Source organism: Pelecanus crispus, chromosome 9 (assembly GCF_030463565.1).
Source record: "Pelecanus crispus isolate bPelCri1 chromosome 9, bPelCri1.pri, whole genome shotgun sequence".
Classification (NCBI taxonomy): domain Eukaryota; kingdom Metazoa; phylum Chordata; class Aves; order Pelecaniformes; family Pelecanidae; genus Pelecanus; species Pelecanus crispus.
In genome coordinates this window covers 38,415,641-38,443,281 of record NC_134651.1, presented here as the reverse complement: position 1 = coordinate 38,443,281, position 27,641 = coordinate 38,415,641, and the positions used below count along the sequence as shown (strand labels likewise).

Here is a 27,641-nt window from a genome sequence, read left to right as displayed (position 1 = left end):
CTATTCATCCTGCTTTACGGTGACCTTGCTCTGGAGACGATGATATTCCTTCAGCCTGGAAACCGGATTTAAAAAAAAAAAAAAATTAATTGTAAATTAACAGTAATAACACACATTTCCTTTCAATTAATTTAAGCAGAATGAGGGGGCGTGAAGAGCAGGCGTTTGTTAAGGCCTGTACAGTTTAATTATTTTTTTTTTTTTCCACGAGATAATGTAATTAATTTATCTTAGAGGGGTGGGGGGACATGGCGGATCGGGGAGAACAAAGCATTTAACAGGCAATGGAAAAATTAAGAGCCCATTATGTAAATGCGGCGTGTTTTACACCCCTGGAGTTGCGGGGGGAGGCGGGGAGTATGGCGGGGTCTGAGAAATAAGTAAAATAACAACCGGCTGCGCTGGGGAAGGCTGTAATTAGGCAGGGCTGGTGCTGGGGGGGCTGGTTGCACCCCGACGGTGGGTGGGGGCTCAGGGGGAGGCCTCGGTGCACCCCCAGAGCCCAAGCAGGGCAGGGGGCTGCATCCTGCCAGCCAGGGGTGAGTCCCGGGGGTGCTGGGGGCTTTTTCCCCCCCTCGGGGAGGGTCCCGCCTCGACCCCGCAGACCTCAGCGAGTTGATGTTGATGAAGCCGGTGGCGTCGGCAGGCTCGTAGTCCCCTTGCACGTTCATGCTGTGGAGAAAAAGGCACCGTCACCGGGATGGAGGGGCCGGGGGGGGAGCTTGGGGCTGCCTTTTGGGAAGGGAGAGGACACAGGTGACCCCGGAGCCGGCTGCGACCCCGGGCCGGTGCCCGCTGCCACCCCTCCTCAGCTGCTGGCGGCTGCGGGGGGCTCAGGGCGCGGGCTCAGGGCAGGGTCCCCGCCAGCCCCCGGGAAGGAGCCCCTGGCATCGGGAGCAGCAGAGCCGCAGGGCCACCCCGATGGCCGTCCCCGGGCTCCCCAGCACCCTGCTGGAGACACAGCCCCAAATTTCCCTCTGTGGTCCCTCGTGCGCATCATCACCCTTCCTCCCTGCGCCCTTGCGTCAAGCAGGGATGCTCGCCCTGCCCCAGAGCCGGCCCTGGGCATGGCCGTCCCATGCCAGGCAGGGACATTGCCCCGGGGGCAGGGGACATTGCCCCAGGCAGGGCAGCGGTGCTGGAGGACACCCCCGGCACCGATGGGGTTCGTGGCACCGATGGAGTTCGTGGCCGCGGCAGCTGGGGCCTCGGTACAACACCGAGCGCATCCCCCTCCCCAAAGGCGGCGGCCAGCCTCCGCATCCCAACTCTGATGGTTTCCTACATCCCAAAAACACACGGCTCATTTCCCAGAAACCGCAAACCTTAAAAGAGGAAGCGGGGGGGGGAGCGGAATAAAGAAGAAAAAAAAAAAAAAAAAAAGAAAGAGTTTACAATGATTTTACCTCCCCTGACGGGCTACAGAAAAACCTCTGTGCTTTTATTTTTGCTCATTCGAGTGGTTCTGACCTGCTCTATAATTATGTTACTTTCTACCTACTGTGCAGAGGCATTTCCACACAGCTCTGCCTCTCACAGCTTTCTCTCGGGTTCCTGTGACGCCGTCACTCAAAGGCTTTCAAACCAGCGATGTAGAAATCAAAAAGAAAAGGAAAATGGCTGGAGACGCAGGGAGAATAAGTGCCCCTGCTTTTCTCTCCCTCTCTCTTTTTCCTCCGTCCCACCCCCCTCCATCCTCCTTTTTTTTCTTCCCTCTTTTTTATTTATTTTTTTTTATACTTTATTCATTTAATCTCTCCAAGTGAGAGCGTGAAGCATAATGAAGGGTTGGGACGGATTATTAGGAGCTGTTGATTTTGAGGGGGAGGGAAGGGGGGAAAAAAAGCCAGAGAAGAGAAAGAGAGAAGATAATTTGACATTTACTCCGACTGATCTAAACTCATTCGGGTGTATTTATGGCTTATAAAGTGTTTAGAGAGATTGAAAGGGGTTGAGGGAGGGCTGAGGGGGGAGCGAGCGAGCGAGAAAACAACGTGAAGAAAAAGGAAAAGCCGGAGGAAAAAAATAATACTGACTTGAAAGGAGGGCTCTTGCTTCAGCCGGGTGCTTGGCTGGGAGGGCACTGTCCCTGGTGTCCCCAGGGATGGGACAGGATGGGATGGGGTAGGATGGAGCGGGATGGGATGGGATGGAGCAGGATGGAATGGGATGGGATAGGATGCTTGCTGCCCTGCCCACCCTGGCCCCCCCCCCCAAACCCCACTCACCTCACCAGCTCCTCGTTGTACAGCGACCGCGGTGACTCCCTGCCCAGGATGTAGACCTGGCCCTTGAAGACGGAGAGGCGCACGGTGCCCACCACCGCCTCCTGCGAGCGCCCGATGCACTGCCGGAGGAACTCGCACTCGGGGCTGTGCCAGAAGCCTGCGGGCAGGAGAAGGCATCAGTGAGGGCACGGGGGAGGCTGGGGTGTCCATGCAGGGTGCCCCCCCCCCCCCCAGGCTAAGTCCTGCAAGGCAGACCCTAATAATTTACAAGGGAAGGGATGCAGCCACAGGACTGGGAGAGGTGCCAGGACACCCAGGTTCAGCTCTGAGTGATGGAGACCCCCGCCCCCCCCACCCCGTGTGTCCCTTCCCCTTGGTGGCCCCCGGGTCCCCACCCAGGGGGGCTGGAACCAGCTGCTGGAGAAGCAGCAGCGAGGCCATTCTCCTTCCAGCTCCTCCAAGTGGGGGGGGGGGCCCTCATGGAAATTAAAAGCTTCGTTAAATTATTATGCAACCGCCAGTCAAAACCCAGCATCTCAGGAGGGTCAGGTGGAGACAGACAGACGGACACAGAATCTGGGGGGGACACCAGCTCCCAGTCCCCTGGGATGGGGACGAGCTGCTCTCCCCGGGGACAGGCAGGGCAGGGATCAGCCCCGAAGGGTCAACCCTGACCGTGGGCTCTGCCTGGGGGGACGCAGCCCCCACAGAAATGCTTTGCCCCTGGGCAGCCCTGGGAAGGGACCCCCCCCGGCGATGGGGTCCCAGCGGGGTGGCCCCCCCAGCCCGCTCCCACACCCCGTCCCGGCGGGATGCGGAGCAGAGCGTTCCCCCCGGGTACCGCAGCGGGGGCTGACCCCGGGGCTGCATCGGGCTGCGCGTCGGGGCACAGACGTCTCGGCAGCCCCGGGTGGGCTCACTTCCCCGGCCCTTCCTAGGGCAGCAGGGCTCTGCTTTCCCCCGCCACCATCTCCCCCCATCACCGCTCGTGGTTTAGCTCGTTCCCCCAGCACCCCCCGAGCGAGGGGCTGGGGGGATGAGGGCAACCGCTGCCAGCACCCACCCAAAGCTCCACCTAACCACAACCACGGCAAGTACCTCCCTGTCCTACCCCAGCTCCGGCGGGCATGGCAGCCCCCCGGCACCCCAAGGCCCCAGCAGCCCGCCTGAAGCCCGGGCTGAGCATTGGGGTGATGTGCGTTCGCACCGCACCCCCCAAAACGCATCCTGCGGGAGCAGCCATTGGCTTTGCCATCCACCGAGGCCACCGTGGGCGCACGGACCTGGCCCTGCCTGCCGCCCCTGTGCCCCCTCCTGTCCCTAAGCAGGGTAATTAGCCAGGGAGCCCTCAGAGACCTGGAATAAAGCCTGGGAGATGGAGAGGGAGATAGAGGAGGAGAGAGAAAGAGCCCATTCACCGCCCTCCGGTCATCCCCAGGTTTTATCTCTCCCATCGCCTTCCTGCTCTGCTCACACACCGGTGCCCTCTCACCTTTCCCTTCCCAGCTGGGCTCCGGGGCTGAAGCCATTAAAGAAACAAACAATTTCTTTTGTTGTTTGGCCTCGCCAGCCCTGAGCGGGGCTGTATCCTGCAACCTTGTCCCTGGGACCTGCGTAGCCCTGCTCTGAGGCACGGCATCAAAGCCCTGCAATCTTCCAGCACCAAAACCATATCCCTGACCCAGACCCCCTCGGCCACCCCACCGCGGCACGGCTTGGGGGTTCGGGGACCCCTTCCCTGCAATCGGCACTGCCATGCAGGCACGGACCCAGCTCTGGGCAAATACACCCCTCTTTTTGGTAACCACCCTCCAGGTATAACTCTTCAAACATCAGGATTGATGTAGGGCTGTTGCATCCCCGTAAAAATAAACCCGAGACACGTTAAAATAATAACCAGCTACTTAAATCCCGACTCTGACAGCTCCAGGTGTGAGGAAGCATCCCCCCCTCCTCGCCCCCCACCGCAGACACATTCCCCACTGGAAGCGATCCCCCTTAATGACCTTCCCGCCTTGTAACCACGATCCTGCCCTAATCGCGGCGCGGGCAGGGGGACAATGGCATTTCCGCACCTGGCCGTACCTGCCGGGACGGAAGCTGGCTTCAAAGCCACCCCTCCACAATGGGATCAATGGGGAGGGGGGGAAGATAAACACTAATTCTCCCAAAATCAGGGACTAGTTGCAATAATGAGGTGTTAAAGGAAGGTGAGCTTGAAAGCCTGGCCTCTGGTGGGGGGACTGCGGGTGCTGTTTGCACCCCGTTGGGGTCGTTCCTTGAGTTTGGGCTCAGCTACCAGGAAAGCCTGGGGCCAGGCTGAAAATCCCCAGGGATTCAGCATCTGGAGCCGGGGAAACAGCAGCCTTCACCTGGCAGAGGTGGGGAGGGAGAAGCAAGACCATGATTCCCTGAGTGGCTCTTTAATCTCGTGGCTTCACAAGCAGCGAGTGGTTAGAAATAAACAAACAGGTTTATGCTTAAACTAAAAAAAGAAAATCAAAATAAAGGCAGCCTAGGATAAAGTCTAATAAAGATAGCTAGAGGCAGGAGCGGCATCAGAGCGTGAATTAAGGCAGGGGCTGTGATTCAAGGGAAGGTAATTGAGACTTCTGTGGCCCCAGAAGCCCGCACCCTGCCAGGTCCCTAAAATACAGTTTAAGCAGCAAAGGGGCTCAGGCATGAAATGCCAGTTGCCAAGGAAGACGCAGGAGGGAACGTCCTCGGAGGGGAAGGTGCCGAGGATGAGCACAGGCATCAGGAACTGCAGGGGAGAAGACAGCCTGACCCAGTCCCGCTGGATCTGCTGCTGCTCAAAGCCTGAGCTCCCGGAGTCAGGTTATTTCCAGGGGATCTTCCCATGGAAGATCCCATGAGGACCATCCCAGACCTTGCAGTTAGAGAGCAATGCCTGAAAACAGATGGGAGGAGGAACTGGGAGGCTGAGAAATCAGGACATATGAAAGAAAACAGCGGTGTTTGGCTGAGGGGCAGGAAATCTCCCCGCTGTGGGGTCTCCAGGGATGTCAGCTCTGAACCGGGCAGGGGATGGAGGAAGAGCCGGGGCATGGGGACACACCGCTGCGCTTGGAGCCGTGCAGCGGGCGCCCAGCTGTGGGCAGGGGGGTTTTGAGCACACCTACGGCATTTTGGGCTAATCCTGCTTCCTTCAATTTAGCACCAGCAACCGGGGGTTGATTCACAGAGCAGACCCCACGGCAGTGCCGGTGTCCCCTCCCGGGGGTGCCATTTGTTCCCTGCAGCACCCGCCCCAGCAGCGCGGGGGGACAGAGCTGAGACCCCTCAAACTCAGCCCACATAGGTGGCTGAGCAGACCCGCGCTGGAGCTGCTGGGTGCATTACAGGCAAAGGGCTTTATGTCTGTCCCGAACTGCGGGTGCAAGCCAGCGTCCCCGTGTCCCTTAGGGCTCCCAGCCCACGCCGGGCAGTGCTGTCCTCGCCCAGGCCTGGCTGTGCTGGGAGCAGCTGCAAGCCCCTCCTGCAGCCCCCGGCAAAGCCCCAACCCGCAGTGCCCCTGTGTGGGCTGCACACCACATAGCATGGCCCTCCCAAACCCTCCCAAGCCCTCCCAGATCCTTCCACAGCCCCCCGGACCCCAGCAGCCAGGGCCATGTCACCTCGAGAGCCCCCCCAGTGCCACGCACCCCTGTTCTTCCCCACGCCAGGGCATGGGGAGAGGTCTCTGGCTTCAAACCCCACCGCGGGGACAGCTGTGCCGGGAGCTTGGCAGCTCGTGCCCCCCATATCCCGGTGCGCTTGGGTCCCCGTGGGGCGAGGGCAGGCGGAAAGGCGAAGCGGGTTGGAGGGGAGAGCTAGGGAAAGGCGATGCGGGGGGACAAAGGGACCGTGAATTACAGCCTGCGAGGCATCTGAATGTGTTGGATGGGATGAAGCGGTGACACCGGGCTGGGAGAGATGCCGGGAGCATCCCCCACGAGCAAGCCCTCACGGAAGGCGACATCACCTCCCACAGGCAGGCGCGGAGCCCCTTTGGCACCAAAGCAGGCAGAGTGCGTGGTCGAGCTCAGCCCTCAGCACAACCAAACCCATCTTTTCCGCCGTGAGAAGCCTCAAAATCCACACATGAATTTTACAGCCCTGAGCGCACGTACCAGCGGGACCTGCAGCCTCCGGTAGCAACGAGGGAGGAGGATGAGGAGGGCTGTGAGGATGGTGCGGCGGCAGGCCTGGGCCAAAGGACCGTACGTACCATTGTACACCAGCTCGGAGAATTTCAAGGCGAGCCCCTGCTTGATTTTCCGTACTTCCCGGTCCATGGTGAAGGCCTCGATATCTAAATGCGCATGGTATAGGATCGTTCCCGCTGGGGTCTCATAGATACCTAGCCATTTTTCCAGGCAGGGGGAAAAGCAGAAAAAGAGAGAGAAACGAATGAGACCAAAACTGTCAGCAAATGACAAAAAATAATGATTTGGCTGACAGAAGGAGCTGTGGTCGAGCGCATTCAGTCCCAGCTTGCTGCAAAATGCATCTGTCATTATATTCATGCTGGGGCCGAGACAGTCCACTCCGCACCTTGCGGAGAAAATTTCTAGATTCCCCTCTTTGAAGAGGCACTCTGACGAGGCTAAATGACAGGGTTTGGGAACCGATCCCCCCACCGATCCGTGCCCAACGGTCTGCGGCTGAAAACCTGTAATTAAAGGAACGACGCGGGGCACAGGCACGGGGAGTGGAGGGCCTGAAATACCCTCCTCTCCCCTCGGCTGGCGAGAAAGAGCCCCGCACGTCCGCTGCGAAGCAATGAGGCTACCTGGGGGCTGGGAGGGCAACCTCATTTGGGGCTGGCAGGGCCCCCCCTCCGGTCCCTTCCCGCCTGCCCCCCATTGCACCAGGCCTGGGGATGGAGTGATGCTTAATTATTTCGGCGATGGGGGCTAACGCTGCGGGCGAGCTGCTCCCTTTGTTCCAGCCGCTGCATAACGTGTTTACTTGGTGTTTAAATGCGATGGTGGCCACGCGGTGCTCCGCTCCAGGTCGGATGCGGGTGGGAAGCTGGTTGGGGAAACGCTGAGCTAGTCCGGCAGCGAACATGCAGCAGGCAGAGCTGCAAGCTGCCCGTGGCCATGGCTGCTCCACCAGCGTGTCCCTGTCCCCTGCCCACCTGCCCTTGGGGATGGTCCCCTCCCAACGGCAGGCACCTGCGCTATGGCACGGCCATGGGAATGGCAAAGGGCACCCGCACGTTGGGTTTTGCTGGCACATGAAGAAACCCCATAGGAAACTGTCCCCGCTGAAGGGGACGTGTCCCCAAACAGCCCCAGCCCCAAGAAGGGGTGAGGGGAGCCCACGGGGCTGTCATGGGGGCTCAAACCTGCACCGGGCTCTGCCCGCTCGGAGCCCTGGAGCACAGCGTCAGGAGGGGGTCCCATCCCAGCATGGCCATGGGTCCCACAGACACGGCAGGAGCCCTATCTACCACGGCAGCCCAAGCTACTTCCATCAAACCTCATCCCTACCAGGGTCCGTGATCTCAGCATCCTACAGGCACGTCTCCATCCCAAAAGAGAGCCACCCCCTCCTCTCAGGCCACCCCAGTGCTGTTGCAGCCTGGTCCCCAGGGGCAGGTCATGGGGTGCTCACCGAGTACCCGTCCCCACAGGGCTGTGGGAGGAGACAGCCGAGTTAACACCAAAAACCAGCCGTCCCCATGGGCACGGAGGCGGCACAGGGGCACAGAGGGCTACTGTATGCCCCCTCCAGCCCCCGACCACGAAGCTAACGCAATTAATATTTCCTCTCCTTCCCCTTAGGAGGTGTTAAAGCCAATTCGGGCTGACTAAAGATTTGGGTTCGTGTCTTGACCCCCACCTCCTGCCCGTCTGCCTGCACCCCTGCCTGCTCCTTTCAACCTGATGCTAGAGGACCAGGGACCGGAGCGTGACAGCCAGGGTGGAGGGGAGGGGAGCTGACAGCCGTGCTCCCAGCCTCGACGCCAAGGAGACAAGAGACACCTTCAAAGTGACACTCGCAGCGTCTCCAAGTGTCTATTTTCATCTCCCCATGTTTACAGGAAAAAGACAGAGGTGTCAGCACTGCAGCCTGGCGAAGCTTCAATCACCCCGTAATTATCGCTGGGGAAGGGGGGGACCGGCGTGGGGCGGGGGGACATGGGGGGGGAAGCCAAGGAGACAGCTGCCGCTGCTTAAAATTTTCTAATTTGTAACCTCGGCTGTCAGTTCAGCTCCATCCGAGCAATTTTGCTGTGCTGAGTGTGGGCTGACACTTCCGACAGCATCCATGGGACTGGACGGAACGCGGTGGCTTCCCAAGGGGAAGGGGAGGGCGATGCTGCCCATAGGAAGATGCTGCCCAAATTTCCACTGCTTGTCCACGGCTGAAGCCGAGTGTGGCCTGGTACGGCTTCATCGCAGGGAAGGGGTTTTCCGCTTTCCTCTTCCATCTGCTCAGCGCATCAAGGGGAAGAAAACGAAGGAGGAAAAGCCCCAGCCAAAGGCAGCGCTTGGCTCTTTTGGCAGCGGCCGTCTCCTCCTTCCTGCTTTCTCCCCACTGGTTTAATTTACTTCACTTAATTAGCCCCCCTTTGGAGTTAAAAAGATAATTTGATAATGAGGATGTGAAAAGGTGAGAGAGGCAGGGCCAGGCTCCTGCTTGCAGCCAAGAGCCCCCGGCCAAGCCGTGGCCCCCCCCGGCCGGCTGCAGCACCACTCCCCAGCACCCCATAATTACCCACCCTCCTCCCACTAAAACAAATACGGCAAAATCGAGTTAATAGGGCTTAAAAGGCTGGCGCGGGCATGCTTGGCTCACCCCTTGCCCATTAGGCCTTAATGAAGTTCAATTAGGAGCTTAGTAAAAATCGATGCAAATGAATTTTTCTCTCCCCCGACTCCCTGGGTCCGGGAGGTGAGGGAGAGGAGGCACCTGGCAGGAGCCTTCGCTGCCACCTCCGCGGCCGTGGAGGGCTCTTGCTGTGCTGCTGGCTGTCTGTGCCTCAGTTTCCCCTGCAGAGCGGGGGTCCCTAGGGAGAAGGGGTCCCTGTGCTGCCCCGAGGAGTCCCAAGATGGTGGGAGCAAACAGCCACTGGGGCCACTGCACACTGCTGGGATTTAAGGGATCATCTCCTCCCGCCTGCGAGCCCAGGTCCCGTCTCGTGTCTCGTTGACCCCTAACCCCATTTGGGGTCCAAAATGCTCCTGCAGAGGAGCGGTGGGGCCACCCCAAGCTGTCCTGCACCCCAAAACCCTGGGAGGGAGGCAGAGTACCGGCAGCACCCTCCTGCTCCAGCCCCGTCTCGTCCCAGCTCTCCATCTCTCCCGCAAATCATCTCTCAGAGCAGATTTCTGAGAGGTTTCTGCTCATCCCAAGAAGCAAAACCAGGGCCAGGATCCTGCTCAAAGCAAGGGGGAAAACCCGCCGCCAAGGGCTTGTCCCCAAGGCGTGCGCACCCCCGCTGTCCCCAGAAAGCCCGGTCCTTCCGCGTCTGCCAGCGCACAAACACAGCAGCGATCGCAACGGCAATGTCACGCAGGAGACAGACGTGACAGTTAAATGGGGTTTAGAGAAATTATTAAATGCTGGAAGGGTCACTAGAGCATGTCAGTGGCTCTTAAAAAAATAAAATAGATTTTGACAAATTACTCAGCATCCTGCATGTAAATGCAGAGGCTGGTGTGTGCGGTTTGGGGTTGGTTTGGTTTTTTTTTTTTCCTTCTTTCAGTTTTAATTCAGTTATTCAAACTCAGATCAAATGATTTGGGGTTTTGTTTCTCGCCTTTCGTGGCTAATGCTCTTGCAAAGGGGCTGGTGCCCTGTGCTGGGAAGGGAGACTGTGGGCTGAGTCTTATCAAAATATTTGCTGATGCCCTGTATGAAGGGCAAGTTTAAAGAAAGGAAGTGTCTAATTAGGTAGTAACAAGATTTAAAACAAAAGAGCAGGGGCAATGGGAAATGACTATGAGCCCTCTCGTTACTTAGTTCTGCACGGGGCAGCTCGCTGCCTCCAGAGATTTCCAATGAAGCTGATCCTAATGGATGATCGATACCAAGAGTCACAGTCTCAAAACCACACAGATAAACCAAAGAATTGGCTTTAAAAAAAAAAAAAAAAAACTCAGTGACTTGCATCAGCCTCCTGCACTTTGTACCTGCGTTATACAGCCTTGCACTCTCCAGGACCTCCCAGGAGCATCCTCCCACGAGCATCCTCCCACACAAGCCCGCGGCTTGGCATTTTTTCCCACTGGGGACAGGTCTTGCCTGAGACCCGGGGTCTCTGGTGGCACCGGGACCCCAGGGCTGGTGCAAACGGTGGCACTGGCAGCAAGCGGGCAGCTGCCTTCATTAGGGAGCAGCAAGAACTCCCTGTTGCAGGGAAATCTTGGTCAAAAGGTGACAGGAAGGGAGCAGTTGAGGGCTGCTGGCATGGCCTGAGCCAGAGGACCCTGGCTATGCTGAGCATCCACCACATCCCACCTGGATTTTCCCTTTTTTTGCTGTTTTTAGGGCACAGACAGCACTGCTGACCGGTGGCCGCTCACCTCTGGACTTCATCCCGACGAAGCGGTTCTCCACGATGTCGATGCGCCCGACGCCGTGCTTGCCCCTGCGGAGGAGAAGGGAGGTTGCAGCAGCCCCAGCCCAGCAGCGGGATGCAGGGGGCTGGGAGAGGTGGGTTGAGGGGGGGGACAGTGGGGAGCAAAGCCCAAATGACAGCGTAGCCAGCCCCTGAGCAGCACTGGTGACCATTGGTAGTGACCCCCAGACTGGACGGGCGACAAGGAGATGGATTTTCTCTCCTTTTCCTCTCCTCTTTGCTGTGCCACCAGCCTCTCCATCCTCGCTCGCTGCTGGGGCTGGCGGTGTCGCAAGCAGCTGTGGCACTTGGGCCGCTGGAAAGCAAATTGGGCAAGGGGACAAGACACTCCGCAGATGTATTCCCGATGGCCAAAGTCATTTTAAAAACCACTTAATTAACACTTAAAAAAAGAGAACTACATGGAAAAGTTCATTCCCCTTCAGGACTGGGGAGATAAAGGCAGAGGCACAAAGGAGGATGGCTGGGGACTGGGTGGCACTTAGTGCGGGGTGGGAGGAGTAGGTGCCCTCATGGGTTTTGCCATATTTTTGGGCAAGCCCCAGGGGATGGCTTTGCCCCGTGGCAGCATAAACTGGGCAAGGGGTGGCACAGGGCAGAAAACCCTGAAGGAGCTGCTGCAGAGGCAGGGGGACAGCGCAATGGACCCAGCCAGCACATCTCTGTGAGCCAAAAAAGCCAACTCGCCACCCAAAAGGGACACTGAGCCCTCTTGGGCAGGCAGGGTGAGGCGATGCCCCCTGGGATGCAGGAGCTGGGGGTCTGGGGCATAGGGTGCCCTGCAGGCAAGGGGTGCCCCAGGACTGAGCCCCCCGCTGCGGGCAGGGGAGCCCCCACCCAACCGTGCGGCTGGGGCAGATGGTAAATGCACAGGGCGTAATAAGACTTCTTAGCCCTTCTCATGCACAGGGAGCGTAATCCTTAAATATCCCCGTGCTCCTGGCCTCAGTGCCCAGCTCTGCTTGCTGGAGTGAATGGCACCCAATTGGCACCCAGCTGGGACCACCCCATCCTCACGCTGCTGACCGCCATCCCTGGGCTCATCGGGACGCGCCTGCTGCGAGCATCCCGCTCCCACCCCAGCCTGGGGACCCTGCCCTCGTCCCCGCGGCCAGCCGGCGGGCAGGGGACAGCGTGGCACTCACGCGATGTCGTTCAGGTACACGAAGAGCTCCAGGGCCGAGCAATGAGTGGCTCCGTCCCCAGCGTTGGTGACCTTCACGGGGACACCTGCGGAGGCGGGGAGGGAGGACGGGCAGGATCAGCCGGTGTCAGGATCCCCCCCGGAACATCACCCCGTGGGCATTAAATAGATGTGACAGATATGAACTCTAAATAACTTCTTAAAAAGGCATATCCAAGCTGGTGCGGGGGGGGAGGCAAGGGGAGGGGGACCCACCTCGGGAGAGAAGCGAAATAAATAAATTAAAAAGGCCATAAAAACGTCCCCCCCCCCTTTTCCCCTCTCCTCTCCCTCTCTCTTTTTTAGGGCCTGTGAAATTGCAACCAGGCCCTTAACTAATTGAATTTCACGCTCGGCAATTGTCTTACAGCGCAGCACCTTCTGTCCCACCAGCCCCTGCCGGGGAGGGGGGCTGACAAATGTGTCCCCCACCCTGCCATCGCGGGGGGTGTCTGGGGGGGACCCCCACCCCGGGGCAGGGCTGCTCGCACACGCACCCCGCGGCGGGGTGCTCCCCGCCATGAATTAATTATTGCACTTTTTTTTTTTTTTTTCTTTTCCCCTCTTTTTGCCTTTAATTTTTTTTTTTTTTTTTTTTTTTTAAGGGCGCTGGGCAGGAGCAGGGCGGGTGGGGTGGGGGGGAGATGCTGAATAGAAAGAGGCATTTTTCTTGAGCAGTGTGAAATGAGCAATAAATGTATTAGGAAGCTGACAAGGGGGCTGCGGGGCCCACAAAGAAAAGCGGTGCGGAGTTGGAGGCTAATCCCCCCTCCATCTGCCCTCCTCATTACCATTTAACGCACTATCAGTTGCCAATCAGCCTCAATGCCTGCCTTTCTAGTCTTTATTACGGAGGCGCCCGCAAGAGCCCTGGCTAGTGATGGGGGCTGTCAGCTCCCCCCCCACACCCCCCCTAAACCCCCTATTTTCCAGGGGTTTATAAACTCAGTTGTAAATTGCTATTAAATGTAACTCGCGGCAATAATGAACCTTAAGCTGCTTCTCGGCGCGGGCCCCCCCCTCCGCGCCCTCCCCTCGCCCCGGCTCTTTCTATTCGCATCCTCCACCGGGGTATTGGCCGGGGTCCGCTCGGCGGAGAGCCGACGTTGTCGGGGCTGTTGTTGGCGAAAGCTGCTTAGCCTTTAAAATAGTTAATAATTAGATTAAAACTTCAAATAAATTAACTAGGGACTGAATGGGCTGCTGGGAGGGGGGCTGCTCCTTGCAGGGGGATCATTATAAAGGAGCAGGGATGCTGGCGGCGGGGGGGGGGGGGGGGGGGGGGTGCCCCCTTCAAGCGGGGTCTCCCCAGCCTGGGCTGGGCTCGCTGCTGCTGCTGCCAGGGTGGATGGTGGCACGGGGATGGCCACGGCTGGCAGAGGTGGGAGATGCTGCCCCATGTCCCCTCTCTGGGTGACGGCTCCGGGGCTGGGCCCTGCCGTGCATCCCCTGGGATGGGATGGGGTGTCCCTGTCTCCTCCACGCGATGCTGATAGCACCGCTGGCCAAATCCTGCTGGAGCATCTCCCCAGCTGTGACACTGGCCAGGGCCACCTGCGTGTCCCCAGGGCCAACTGCGTGCCACCCTGCGGGAGAGGGACCCCATACCCACTGCGCCCCAGTGCCTGGGGTGGGGGCTTGGACCCCTCTCCGCTCTCAGGGGGGTCCCAGCAAGCCCCCCGAGACGTACCCAGACCCTCTGCACGCCTCAGAGAGCCCCAGTGTGCTGCGAGGACCGTCCCAAGCCCTGATGCCACAAGTCGGGGCTCACCCCACCTGCCCCCGCCCCAGGGATGCTCCTGGCTCTCTGCAGCCCCTGGTCCTGGCCGGGGAGCGGGGTTTGGCTTCAAGGGGCCAAGGCACGAGGGGCTGGCTGCGAGGAGGCGCTTACCCCGCTCAAACTCAATCTCCAGCACGTCCGGGGTGTCGGGAGAGGTGGCTGGATCGCAGGTCTTCGTGTAGAGCCCTGGGGGGGCCTGATTCTGCCCCAGGGAGGAAGAGAAGAGGGAGAGTCAGTGGCATTGGCATGGCCAACACCGCCGGCAGCCTTGACCCTAGTGCGCATCCCCATCCCCGATGTGCATCCCCAGCCCCGACGTGCATCCCCCATCCCTGGCCCACCCCATCCCAAAGCACGGGGCCGGCACGGCACAGCACCGGTGTTTACCGAGGCCCGGGGAACAAAGGGGTTGGAAGAATCAGCCAATTTTTCCCCTCAACTTGATCTCATCTTTTCCTCCGACGCCCCCACAGCTGGAGGCGGGATGGCTGAGGAGACGCAAGTCAGGCAGGGAAAAGCAGGACGACGGCAGCAAGCGGCAGGGCGGGCGCCCGCACATCCCTGCGCCGCGGCCGGGCTTATTCGGCGCTGACCGAAAAAACTAATGAGAAGGCCTGACCCCAGCAGGTGCTCCAGGCGCACCGGCTCTTTCATGGTGTCCCCGGGGTTAATACACATGGGGAAAATAGAGGAACAAAGCAAAAACCCATTTCAGAGCACATCAACCTTTATGTATATTTTTTTTTTTTCTAGATTTATAGGAAAGAGGCATCTTATCTCCATCAGAGCCGGGCCACCGGAGGCTCGGGCGCTGGCAATGAATTGCTGCAATTGAAGCGCGTGCCAGAAGGGGGGGGGGGGGGGGGGGGGCGGAATATAATAAAAAAAAAAAAAAAAGCGCTTTCCATCCTGGAGAGCAAATGCTTTGCAATTTCACATGCCCCCTCGGCACTCACGCATGAGGCAGCTGCATGCACTGGTCTCAAAACGCTTTTGGAGCGGTGTTTGCAAACTCCTGTCTCTAAAGGGACCCCGCACCCAACCGCAGCTCCGGGAGGCGGAGGGGAGGGAAACTGAGGCACAGAGTGGTGGAAAGGCAAGGCAGCGCTGAGCAAGCGAACCGCAGAGCGGGGCTGGGCCAAAGCTGTCCTTGGCCGACGTCGGAGGGAACATTGCAACGGAGCCTCAGCTGAGGAGTCCCCGCGACCTAAAACCCCGTCTGCAAGCAGCTTGGGTGGAGTTTCTCCCAAGTGAGCCGCTCCTGCAAACGTTTTAAGCGGTGGTAAAGTGGTGGTTCTGCACAAAACCCGGCCAGTGTGAGCTGGAGCTCTGGGCGTCCCTGGGCAGCAGGGTCCTGCCTGCAGCCGGGACCCTGCCTGCACCACCCACCCGCAGCCTGCCCCGCGCTCTCCCTGCTTCTCCTCTCCTTTTTAAAGCACAACTTTTCTCCTGCTCCCTTTTCCTCCTTCCTAGCAAGGAAAAAAAGGACAAGGTAGAAAACAAGTTAAAAGAAAAAAAAAAAAAAAGATTGCTTTAAAAATATTTTTAAGCTTTTTTCAAGGGAAAATTGATTTCTCTGCAGAAGTTTTCATCTAAAATTTTTAAAGATGGGAAATAAGCCTTTTAGTGAAAAATTCCTCTTTTTTTTTTTTTTTTGGTCCAATATATAGCAAAGCCCAATCACTGCCAGCACTTAAGCCTGCCTGGCTGCAAGCATCCCTGCCTTCCGCTCCACACTGGGGGGGGACCCCTCGCCTCACCCCAAACCCCGGGGCGCAAGTCCCAGCAGCAACCACAGCCAAGTCCCGGGAATACAGACATAACTACCCCAGCACATGCTCCAGCCAGACCAGCCTCACGTTCCCATTTTACCTCATTTTTGCCCCTTTCCCTTGTTTTAAACAAGAGGCGCTCACACACGCGCCTCCCCCGTGCCCCCCGCGCACGCACACGCACAAATTACACGGGCTGCGGATTTCAATTTTACATCGTCTGGCCTTTCCTAGCCCTGATCACACTTATTAACTAGACGAACCTGCGAGAGATGATGAAAAACTTTGAGTTCAAAAGGAAAGATGGGGGGGACGAAGGGGTGGGAGGAGAAAAAATACCAGAAAGTATTAAAAACTCTTTACTAAACATTGGAAGTCAAAGTCAGGTAGTTTCCAATTTTCCGAGCCAACTATGAAAACCCCTATTAAATAAAATAACTAAATAGAAATAAAAGTGACATTTGGCTTGCATTCCACCATTACGGGCGAGTCTGTCCTCTTTTTATTCTCTCTCCTAAAAGCACAGTTCAAATGACAAATAGTTTGTTGCAGTGTATCAATGCCTCCTATTTATCCCTCCCCGCAGGGGGGCTAGTCCTGCAATGTCATCTTTAAAGGGGAGAGAGAGGAAAAAAAAAAAAAAAAAGGGGGGGGGGGGGAAGGGAAGAGTGTGTGGAAAGGGAGAGAGGGAGGGGGGAAGAAAGAAGCAAGAAAAACGGGGCAAGAAGAGAAGAAATTGGAAGCAAATGGTCCATGAAGTAAACCATGATGCAGAGCTATCGATGCCGCAAATGGTTTATTCATCCGGCTGATATTGTTGTGCCCGGGACTGAATGAACTCTTTCAGAGTGCCATATGAAGTTAAAGCAAGTAAATTTCTATCTTTCTCCACATTAGCTGCCTCATTGCCCTTCAATCGGGCCTCACAGAGGCAGAAAATAGCTCAACCATCTGCTTTCAAATCCCTGCGTTTGGCAGGTCCCGGGGGTTTGGGGAGGGGAGCCCGCCGTGCCTGGCACCCCGCATCCTGCCACGGCCGCCCTGGTGCCCGGCGCCGCTTCCCGGGCCGGGGAAAGGGACAGGGGTGACACCGCGCTCCGGGAAGCCACCTCCCGGCGCTGGCGGAGGGAGAGGTGCCCGTGCGGAGGATGCTTGGGGATGGGGTCACTGCACTGTTCTCTGCTAAACTGCCCCCCCCCATTTTCCAAGCTGGCTTTGGGAAGGAAGCGGGCTTGGCAGAGCCTCGGGACCGGGGGTCTTCCCCAAGGGGCGAGGTGCTGGGTGCGGAAGGGGGGTCAGGATGGGTGCACTGGGAAGGGCGCGGGTCTGCCCTTTGCTAGCTCCAGCTAGAGGCACCAAAACCCATCCCTGTGCCAACCGCTCTCCTGGAGGAGAAGACCCCCCTGAGGGCCTGGCTTTGCAAAGCCCGACCCGCAGACACCCCTCCCGAGGGCACCGAAGGGCGAGCGGGACCTTCCTCCACCTTCCTCTTCCTCACGCCCCCGCCGGAGGCACGCGCCAGCCCAGCCGCAGCGAGCCGGCTGCGGGCCGCCGAGCTCCAGCCGGCTCCTCTCCCTCTCCGCCTGCCTCCCCCTCCTCTCCCCGGATTGTCTAATTAGCGCTGATGGATAGTTTAAGTAACCGCAGAGCATCGCGACCTGCTGGAGCATGAACAGCGCAGGCAGGGGCCAGCAGGCAGCCGGACCACGAGCTCGATTCGGAGGCAGCCGGGGCCGGACCCACGCCTCCGGAGCCATGTGCCACGCTCACCGGCAGCGCCTGGCCCCAGCACCCGTCGCCACCGGGCTCTTGGTCCCGTCGGCGGCCAGAGCTGCCCGGGAGTCGGTGGTCCCACGGGTGTCCTTGGGGTGTCCCAGCTCCATCCCATGCAAGGGGAGGTTCTACCCCGTTTCCCCCCGGATAGCGGGGATGGGAAAGCGAGGAGGGCTGGGCGAGCTGCAGGCACGGGCAGGGGACCCAAGCTGCAGGGGCCAGCCCGGACCTCCGTCACCCGCCACCAGCCGCCGCTCTCCCACCAGCGCCTCATCTGTCTAATTGCTCCTTTATTGCTGCCCCGTGACATTGTCCCCTCCGGTGTCACCCTGAAACGGTCCCTTCCCCTATTCACGCCGGCGGCAATTAACGTGCCGGGAGAGGCGGAGGGGCCGGGGCGGGCGGCAGGGCCTCCCCGCCACACACGGCCTGCCGTGAAATTTCCAATTAGGCTGCAAATACACGAGACGCCCTCAGCCCTGTGGCTGCCACGTTGGCCAGGCGGCCGTGATCGATTACCTTGGGGTTCTCCAGGATCCCAGCTTCGTAGCTGCGGCAGGCAGGAAAGGAGAGAGAAGTCACTGCAGCACCTGCAAGCCCAAAAACCGCCGCGACGACCCCCTCCCTGCTCCCACCACCCCATAAGGATGGGCGTAAATACGTGTTATGGATGCCTAGGGGCTTTTAGCAGCAACCCTGGAAGGAGCGTCAGGCTTGGGAGAGCCCAGGGGATGGATGCTGCCACATGGGACGTGGACAACCGGGCAGAACGGGAGGCTGGAGATTTTGGGGTGACCCTTGGCCAGCACGTGGTGGGGCAGCCTGGGACTCTGGAGATGGGAAGGGCTGTCCTGACTGGGCAGGATGGGAGGATCAGTGCCCCAGGCTCTGGGTCCTTGCCCCATGGGAGCTCCCTGCCCACCCGGCCTCTCACCTGATGTGCATGAGGTTTTCATCCATGCTCCAGGGCATCTGGGGCGTCACGGGCACCGGGATCCCGTGTTTCTGCCAAGAGAAGGAGAATGGCACTGAGCGAGCCCACAGGGAGAGCCAGCCCCGCCGGCACCGGCTCCTGCCGGGATCAGCCCTGATAGCGCAAAGGCACAACCCACAGCCACCAGCAAGGTGGCACAGAGCAAGGTGGACATCTGTGTCCCTGACCCTGGGCAACATCAGCTCCCACCATGAGGGCCACCTTGATGGGGACATCAGGGGCACCGTGCAGCTGGGAGAATGGCTGCCCCAGCACCGCCACGAGCTAAGACGGAGACCTAGAGCACCCCATGAACCCCACGGAGACATCTGCACTGACATTGTGTGCTTTCTCTAGGTCCAGGTCCCGGATGGTGCATTCCCCCAGCTTAGCTCCTCATCTAGGGGAGGTGACATGGGGACAGAAATCCCCAAAGTCACAGGATGCTCTCCAGCCTAAGCAGGACAATGCTCTGCCGTGAGGGGACAACGCACACGTCCCCACAGCCTCGTGCAAGCACATGGCGACGCAGGCACACAGCACACGGGGTGGCAGGCATTCCCCCGAGCACACCGTGCACGGGGACGCATGCCCCCGTACCGGCTGCCTCCCCGGCGCAGCGCACAGCGCCAAGCCCAGCTCCCTAACAAGGTCACCGGCGCGCTCAATTATCCACTGACATTTCAATGGGGGAAATTGCCTGTGAAGACAAGGTGAATACGCGGGGGAATTAGCGGGAGAGGCAACGGCGGCGAGCTAACAACTGGAGCCAGCAGGGACGTCGCCCACCCTGCCAGCATGCCGAGCCGTGACGTCCTGGCTGCAGGAAGGCCATGGCGAGCTGGGGCTGGAGGCGGTGGCGGCTGTGGGTTCCCACCGTGCCTCGGCGTGTACGTACAGCCCATACATCAGCAGGCAGCTCTGCCATTTCAGTGTCACCACAGCAGGGACCTCAGGTTTGGCCAAGAGGAGAGGAGCAGGGGCTGAGCAGAGGCTCCTTGTTTGTCGGGAAGAGGGGAAGGAAACACTTGTACTTGTTAAATCACCATCCTCAACCCATCACCTGAGATCGCAGCAAGGTCCTGAGATACCTCCTAATGTTGCAGAGACTAACTCAGCCCTGCTCCTGGGGAACATTGCCCCAGGCTCATGGGTCCTGGTTTGCCAGTCCCAAAGCACGCTTCCAGTGTGGGACCCTTCCAGGACCCCCATCCCCGGCTTTGGAAGTGGGTGCTGGGCAGCCTTGGCCTCCTCAACCCAGGCTCCTCTGCAGGGCTGCTGGGCACAGGGTGCTCTCCTGCCTGCAGACATTGGGGGAGAGCAGGCAGGGTACGTCTGTGCTTCACAAGGGCTTCAAAGCACAAGCTTGGGCTTGCTGGGAGGGCCAAACGCTGCCTGCTGTGTGCAGGTGCTGGGGATCACCTGGCTTCTCCAGGAAAGAGCAAAAAGACGCCTCTCCCTATCCCATCCCTCAGACGGATGGAGCTGCAGGTGCCTCCCAACCCCCCCAATAATGCTAGGGGAGACCGAGGGCCAGGGGACGGACCTCAACCCTGCCTGGGCTCAGACCGTGCTCCCATCAACGCCTGTGCCCTTGTCCTCATCCCAGCGCCCTCGTGGATGTTGGCAGAGGAGGCTTCACCTTAGGTAATTAAAGCCAAGCAATTAATGCTGAATGCTGTTTACCCTGATGGGCAGCACTCAGCAGCGTGGGGCTGGGGGGCCGTGCCCTCTGATGGGCTCTCCCCGTGCCATCATAGATTCCTAGAACAGAATCATAGAATCGTTTAGGCTGGAAAAGACCTTTAAGATCATCCAGTCCAACCATTAACCTAACACTACCAAGTCCACCACTAAACCAGCTAAGGGTAGAGTAGCAATTTCATGTTTCCTGGCTTGGTGGCTGGATTATTTATAATGAAAGTAAAAAAAGTAAAAACTAGGAATCATTAAGGTTGGAAAGGATCTCTAAGATCATCATTCCAGTCATCAACCCAACACCACCATATCCACTACACCATGTCCCAAAGTGCCACATCTACCCGTTTTTTGAACACTTCCAGGGATGGTGACTCCACCACCTCTCTGGGCAGCCTGTTCCAATGCTTGACTACCCTTTCCATGAAGAAATTTGGTCACACGCATCTCACCCGGTATGTATAAATGCATCTTTCAGACCCAAATATCCAGCGGTCGCAAGCCATGAGCCCCAGTTGATTTATGTTCCCTGCCAGTCCTCTCCTCCCTCCGCCTCCTCCTGGCAGCTGGGGAAGCCCATGCTCCCCAGCCCATCCCCACCCCACATTATCACTTCAAATGGGATCCTCCAAGTCCAGACCCATGTACCAACAACCACCAAGCCCAGACAGCCTCGGCTGGGGCCAAACGTGTTGTGACCAAGACGAGATCTCATGTTCAGGGAACGGCCCCGATGAGCTCTGTCCTGCCTGGCTCTGCCTGAGGCAATGGTTCATCCTGGAGCAGCATCCAGGAGAGCTTCACCTTGCTCATTTTGGTGTTTCACCCTCAGCTGGTTGTGGGGATGGAACAGCCGCCGGAGCAGCTTGCTGCTGGAGTAAGGCTGGTTCCAGCACCCGGGCAACAAATCTACGGCAAGAGCTGTTGCACAGCGGCACAGATCCCCACTTTTGCTGGCAGCAACCGAGCCCCAAATATCATCACACTATAACTGCCCAAGCGCCAAGGCGAGTACATCCAAGTGCTGAAAGGACCTGGCCACACATCTCCCTCTCCTGAGCGTGAAAAAGAAGGGAAACACCCTGTTTTTTTTTTAATGCCAACCATAACCAGAGACCAAGAGGCACTACAAACCCTCAATCCCAACCTTTCTTCTTTGAATGGGGCCCCAATCCATTTCATTTCCCTTTTTTCCCCCCTTCCAAACAAAAAAAACCCCGCCCAGACAAAACCCCCAAACCCAAAACACATGTTCCATTTTCCATATAATAAAACCGCGGCACTCTTAATAACTCCTCTATTTGACAATTTGTTTGGCAACATATGGAAAGCTCTTGTAAACTCGCCCCTTCATAATACAACGGCAGATGGCAAAGACAATCCTCAACACGCCGCTCTCGGCGGCCCTAATGGGCTCGGAGGGCTCCTCACCCCGCTCTGCATCCCTCCGGCTCTGCACCTTGCCTTCCCAGAGATTACCCAGGCAGCTTCGATGGCAGCTATTTAAAAACTGAAGCAATTTTCTGGTTTATGCACAGAGCTGCCTTTTCCCTTTTGATTGATTGAGCCGAGTTGTCAAGCATTTCCATGAAGTCGCTAAAAAAGAAAGGTACCCTGGTGGGCACGTAAAAACCTGATGCAAAACTTCTAATATGTTTTATTGCAACTTGTACTTCAAAAAGGAAGGGACAACAAAGGCAAATGTATTTGCTTTGTCTGTTAGGCAAGTCAGGGAGCTGGGACCTGTTTCCTTGGAAAGCGGGTTACAATTAATAGCCAGGTAATTGCGGGGCTTTTAGAAAGAAAGGGGGGGGATAGAATGGAAAGAAAAAAAAACCACGGCTCCAGCATGGTGCTGCAGGGATGTCATGCAGGGTTGCAGCTGTCACCCACCAAGCCATGGTGATCATCCCACAGCCACCCCGAGCATCCCGTGGCCACCCAATGACAGCTCCTACCTTGGCATAGTCCATCAGCTCACGGCGCCCAGGGAAGCGCTGGTAAAACTCGGGCAGCCTCCATGGCGCAACAACCTGGAGGGAGGGCAGGAGCATGAGACGAGAAGCCCCCGGCCCCCTTGCAGCCCCCAGCCCCCTTTGCCCCTTGGCACCCCCTGGGGTCCCCACGGGAGGGGGCTCCTGGCAGCCCTGAAGATCCAGGACCCATGGGGTGTTGGTCCCCCAGCCGAAATTTAATCTCCCTGCACCAGGGTGGAGTAACCCAAACCTCTGACCCTAACAAGGCGTTGGATGCAAGGGGGAAAGAGGCAGCATCGATTATCCGGCAGCTGCCTTGGTACAGTTTCCTCCACGGCCTCGTAGTGTTTGGGGTAAAAATAGGTCAGTTAAGGATCATTACAGCCCCCTCAAATGCCAAAACGTCACTTTGTACAGCTGGCAGCTTGTTAAAGCGAGACACAGCCGCTCGCATTGGTGTTAAAACAAAACTCCCCATCAGATGGGGAGGGGGCCAGGAGCCTGGCGGTGTGGCCCCAGGGGACAATTTTGGGTGCCTTACCTTGATCTTAGGACACAGGGCGTAGCAGGTGAGCTCAAACCGAACCTGGTCGTTGCCCTGAAACACAAATGGGAGATGCTGAGGGGTCACCCCACACTGGGGTGGGCTGGGAGGTGGGTGCCCCCCACCCCGATCCCACTGATGGGGGACGGGGCCTTATCCCTGGACCAGCTCGCCCAGGGCTGTACAGCATCCTCGGGAGAGGAACGTGGCCTGGCAGGGCTGCAGGTTTGGATTTGGGGAGAGAAGCTGCAAAATCGGTGGGAACTGTTGAAGAAAAAAAAAAAAAAAAAAAAAAAAAAAAGAAGGAGCATTACAAGTGCAGATGACAAAACAGCAGCTCCTGGTTGCGCTACAGCCCCATGGCTTCGTCCAGGGAGCTGGGAGGCTCAGGGGCTGCTGGGCGCTGGGAGAGCACATATGTGGTGGTGCACACACATGTGACAGCACACGTGTGCAACCTCTGAGACACTGCTTGGCCGCAGTAGCAGCTCCCCTTGCAATGCTGGAGACCTCAGGCACGGCGGGCAAGGACCCACCGTTTCCCCGCTCCCGGCTGCTCTCCCTGCGCAGGGATGGCACCAAAATCCCCGCAGCAGAGCGCTAGAGGGGACGTGTCTCAGGGTCTCAACTCCAGCCAACACAGGACAGCCACTTGTCCTATGTCCACTGGGAAAAACATCCCAGCCTGTGGCCTGGGAGACCCTCGGCTGAGCGGGGCATTTGCAAATCCTGCGAGAGCCACCAGCCAGGAGGGTCATCTGCTGACACTGCCTGGGACTTCATAGACCGAGGATCCCTGTGCAAGAGTTGGGTCACATCTATTTTCCCAGTAATGCCTCTGGGATAGAATTGCTAGCAATTTTCACTAGAAAAGCAACGCCTGAGGATAAGGACCCATCTATGTCCTCTGTTCCCCCAGCATGGAGGGTGGTGGGAGGGGGTAATGGATGCCAGGACCCGGGCTGGTTCTGTCCCATGGGGTCACTCCCAGTCCTTCTCCATGGCTGGTTTGAACCCAAAACCACCTTTCCCGGTGCTCCTGATAGAATTGGGCACCGAGTGAACAAAACCCCGATGCAGCTCATTCACCTGGCTCCGAGGGAGGCCGGCTGACCCCAGAGTCACCCAAGAGCTATGCTCTCCCCTGGGCTAAGACTCCTAAAAACTGAACTAGTGGAAACATAAATTTGGGTATTTTTTTTTCCCCCACAGGCATCAGAGGACACATGGAGGGAGAGAGTGGGGGGGGAGGAAGACCACAGTGTCCAGGAGGATGCAGCAGCTCATAATTAAATAGCTCTGAACCTCCCTTGATCTTAATTGGCCATGCTGATGAGGTCCCGCTAATGAGGCCAGGTATCCAGGAAGGGGCAAGGAGCAAGCCTGGGAGTTATTAGCGCTTCCAAGGGAATAGCTCTCACCAAAGCCTATTTTCCACCAGCACCAAGGGGTGTAAGGACCCTCCTCCCCTCCTCTTAGCCCCAGCCTGGAGGATACATTTACGGCTGGGCTGGGAAGTCCCTGAGGACTATTACACGCAGGCGAGTACATCCACCAAAGCACTCATTTCCCTTACAGACCCAAAACAAGTCCATCTGCTCCAGCAGCGGGGACACCGCAGATGGCCCGCATTTAAGACGCTGCGGCCTCAGCCGGGGACGATGCGCAGCCGGGTCGAGTTACCCACGGTGGGTCCTTGCCTGCGCCCACGGCTTAATGGCCTGGGGAGTGGGCAGAGCCTGGGGAGCAGCTGAGGGTGCCCCTGCGAGCGGGGATGGCTGGTGCTGGTGGTACCCAGGAGCGGAGGGGACATTGTCGTGTTGGGGGTGCATTACTCCAGGGCACCCTCGAGCAGGGGCTTTTAAAAAGGAGGCTGCTGGGGATGGGCAAGATGGACTGGGAAGGGGTGCAGAGAACCCATCACAGTGGCACCAAGAGTTATTTCAGCCACGAAGCCCCCCAGTCCCGTGGCTGCCCCTCTGCCCCGTCTCCCCAGTGCCAGCCAAGCCCCTTGGCTATCCCCTGGCTGCACCCAACATCCCCCTGCTAGAAGCAGGGTCCTCTGCCATAGCCAGGGACCCCCAAACCCAGCCCCTTGCACTGAGATCCCTCCAGGTGGGCACCTCGCCTTTGCCCCTGGGCCAAGATGGGCACCATCTACTCTTCAGATCCCTGCGGGATGGGGAGCAGGCGGCATCCGGCAGGTCCTGGGTGCACGCACAGCACCCAAGGGCCCCACAGAGCCGCAGCTGGGATCAACCAGGCTTGTGGCCCCTGGTGACAGCGTCGCCCTGCCCTGGGTGTCCCCGCACCGGGCTGGGCAGCGTGCGGGCAGGGGCTGGAGGTGCCAGGGGGTGGCCCACGGTCACAGCACGCAAATCCCACGCTCCCCGTGGAGGATTTCCCTCTCTCCGGGCAGGGGCTGGCCCCAAGCATCCTTTCCACGGTCTCTGGCTGCCTCTAGCGGTAAAGTGTCCTCCCTGCGGCCATAGGGACAGCCCAGGATGGGGACAGCCCAGGATGGGGACAGCCCAGGATGGGGACAGCCCAGGATGGGGACAGGGACCGAGACAGCCGCATCCGGGGTGTCCCGAAACGCCCCGGGCGGTGCTGGCTCAGCCCCAGCCCGGTCCTGGCCCGGGCAGCCCGTGTCTGTAGCAGTTTTTAGAAAACTGATACTGAAAGTGGGGGGTTTTCGGCTGTGACCCAAGCCTTCCCGACAGGGAGAGGGAAATGAAATCCGGCACAGAAATTCCAGAAGTGAGAAGGAAGTGTAGAAACATTTCCCCTCAGAGCACCCACAAAATGCCCTGTGCACCCTTCCTGGCACCCACAGCTTGGCCAAGGAACTGACTGGATGTCCCCTGCAAGCACCCCATGCCATCCCCGCTCCGGTGCCCCCGTCCTCCCTCACCTTGCCGGTGGCCCCATGGGCAACGTACTGGGCTCCCTCCCTCTGGGCGATCTCCACCAGCTTGCGGGCGATGCAGGGCCGTGCCAGCGCGGTGCCCAGCAGGTACCGGTCCTCATAGAGAGCGTTGGCCTGCACCGCCGGCCAGATGAACTCCTCCACGAACTCCCTGCTGATGTCCTCAATGTAAACCTGCCGGGATGGAGGGAGCCCCATGATGGGAGGCTGGCTGGGGGGGGCGGGGGGGAATCCCACTCCTCTAGGGCTTTGGGGACAGCATGGTGGAAGGTCCTTTTGCCTCCCCCTTTCCTAGATGTTGCTAAAAGGCAACTTCTGGAAAAGCAATCCCTCACTGGCACCATCCCCTGCAATGGTGGCCCCAGCCACAGGGTGTGTGAGACCCCAGGGCGCAGCCCCATGGCAGGGAGCAGAGGGAGCTCAGAGCACCCTGGGCACCTGGAGGGAAGGACGCTGTTACCTTCTTGGCCCCCAGTGCCAGCGCTTTCTTTCGTGCTGCCTCAAAATCTTCCTTCTGCCCGATGTTGGCCTGGAAGGGGGGAAAAATACCCCAAGACTCAATTTGAAAGGAGACCACAAAACCCAGCATAAGCCTAGCCTGGCACGGGGCATCATGCGAGGCACGGCAGAGCCCGTGCTGGCTGGGCTTGAGGTCACCCAGGATGGGCAGGAGGGGGGTTGCCCCCCGAGACGTCATTACCTCGGGGCCGTACCTTCCTCTGCCAAGCCCTTGGCTCTGCCCCAGTGCGCTGCCCTCATTAGCGGAGGGTCATTTGCTGGCAAGGACAGGCTGTGCTGCACAGGGCTGGCAGCTCAGCAGAGCAGCACCCAGGCTGGGCGATGGTTAACTAGCGAGAGCAGGGTCACCACCATGGCCACGCACATCCCAGGACCCCCGTCACCCACCCCAGGTCCCCAGACCCATGGCCCAGTGCCCCCTCCACCCCCAGCCCCTGGGGACAGGGTCCACGCGGCAGGGCTCGGCGCGGGGCTCACCAGGTAGGCGACGACAGCATAGCCCTGCTCCTTCAGCCACACCAGGATGCAGGAGGTGTCGAGGCCCCCGCTGTAGGCGAGGACCACCGTGCCCTTGGGCTGAGCCATGGCGCTGGCAAAGCAAAGGGAAAGGGGTTCATGATGGCCCCAGCCCCTGCCCTTGCTCGGCGCAGAGATGCTGCAGCCATCAGCCGTGAAACCCTCCCCAGCGTCCCTTGAACTGGCCACGGGGCCGTCACGGTCCAGCTGGGTGCTGAGGGCAGCCAGGGGTGAGGGCTGTCCCGGGGATGGGCTATTCTGGGCAAAACAAACGTTATCCAGGGGATGAATAACCAAGAGTCAAGAAGCAAAGCCCATGGCAAACTAAACGCTCAGGGCTGGCGGCAGCTCGGGTTGGTGGAGGAGCACATGGCAGAGCCACCGGTGCTGGGACAAGCTCTCCGATTAAAACACGGGCTCCCAGGATTGCTCTCGCTCACGGGCAGTGAGAGCTGCTGCTGTCGGGTGCCAGGTGCTCCCGTGGGACCAGGGCCACGGGCAGCATGCCACGCCGGGCCGTTCTCAGCTCGCGTCTGGCTGAGCCCCCTCCTCTGCCGGGACCACCAGGCTGGGGGCAGCGAGCAGCGCAGGAGGGGACTCACCACGGTATCGGCATCGGGAGGGATCAGGAGCAAGGTGGGGGGAGCTGGGGGCCAGAGGAAAAGCCATGGCTCCCAGCCAACAGCAGCTGGGTGATGGAAGAGGCCAGGGCAGCCATCGGGGCAGCTTCGCTCTGCTTCTTACCTTTGCTCCACACGCGCTGGCAACCGCGGCACAGCCTGCCCCACGCTCTGCAAGCACCCTGCAACACCGGAGGGCCAGGACTCAGACACAGGTGCCCGACGGAGACGCAGCCCGACGCCTTGTGTAGGCATGACACGGCATGGGGTGGCCCCGAGCTGGCGCCGGTACAGAGGAGCCACCGCGGTAGATGGGCACAGCCACCCACCAGCACGGCCCCGAGCACCCACCAGCGCTGCCGGGTGTGCGATAGCCGCAGGGCTGCGGCGCTCAGCAGTATCCCCCGCAGCCCAGCCCTAAGTCTAATTAATGCTTATTGGGCGTTTGTCCTAATTACGCTGCCCCGTGTTTCCTGCCAGCGTGAAACACCTACGTGGGGATTTGATGCCCCTTACCCTTTGGCTGAGGAT

General features: G+C 58.9%; 1 protein-coding gene across 1 annotated transcript; it reads right to left on the bottom strand.

The window, feature by feature from the left end:
• On the bottom strand, positions 1 to 26,559 carry ASS1 (argininosuccinate synthase 1). Its single transcript, XM_075716691.1, has 14 exons — positions 26,452 to 26,559; positions 25,916 to 25,984; positions 25,441 to 25,629; positions 22,524 to 22,580; positions 21,965 to 22,039; positions 18,270 to 18,340; positions 17,855 to 17,885; positions 13,902 to 13,992; positions 11,973 to 12,057; positions 10,772 to 10,836; positions 6,460 to 6,591; positions 2,229 to 2,385; positions 607 to 672; positions 1 to 55 (listed from the first exon to the last, which is right to left on the bottom strand). Exons 1-14 carry the CDS (start codon positions 26,557 to 26,559, stop codon positions 1 to 3), a joined length of 1,251 nt encoding a protein of 416 aa, XP_075572806.1.
• Between the last annotated feature and the right edge of the window lie 1,082 nt (positions 26,560 to 27,641).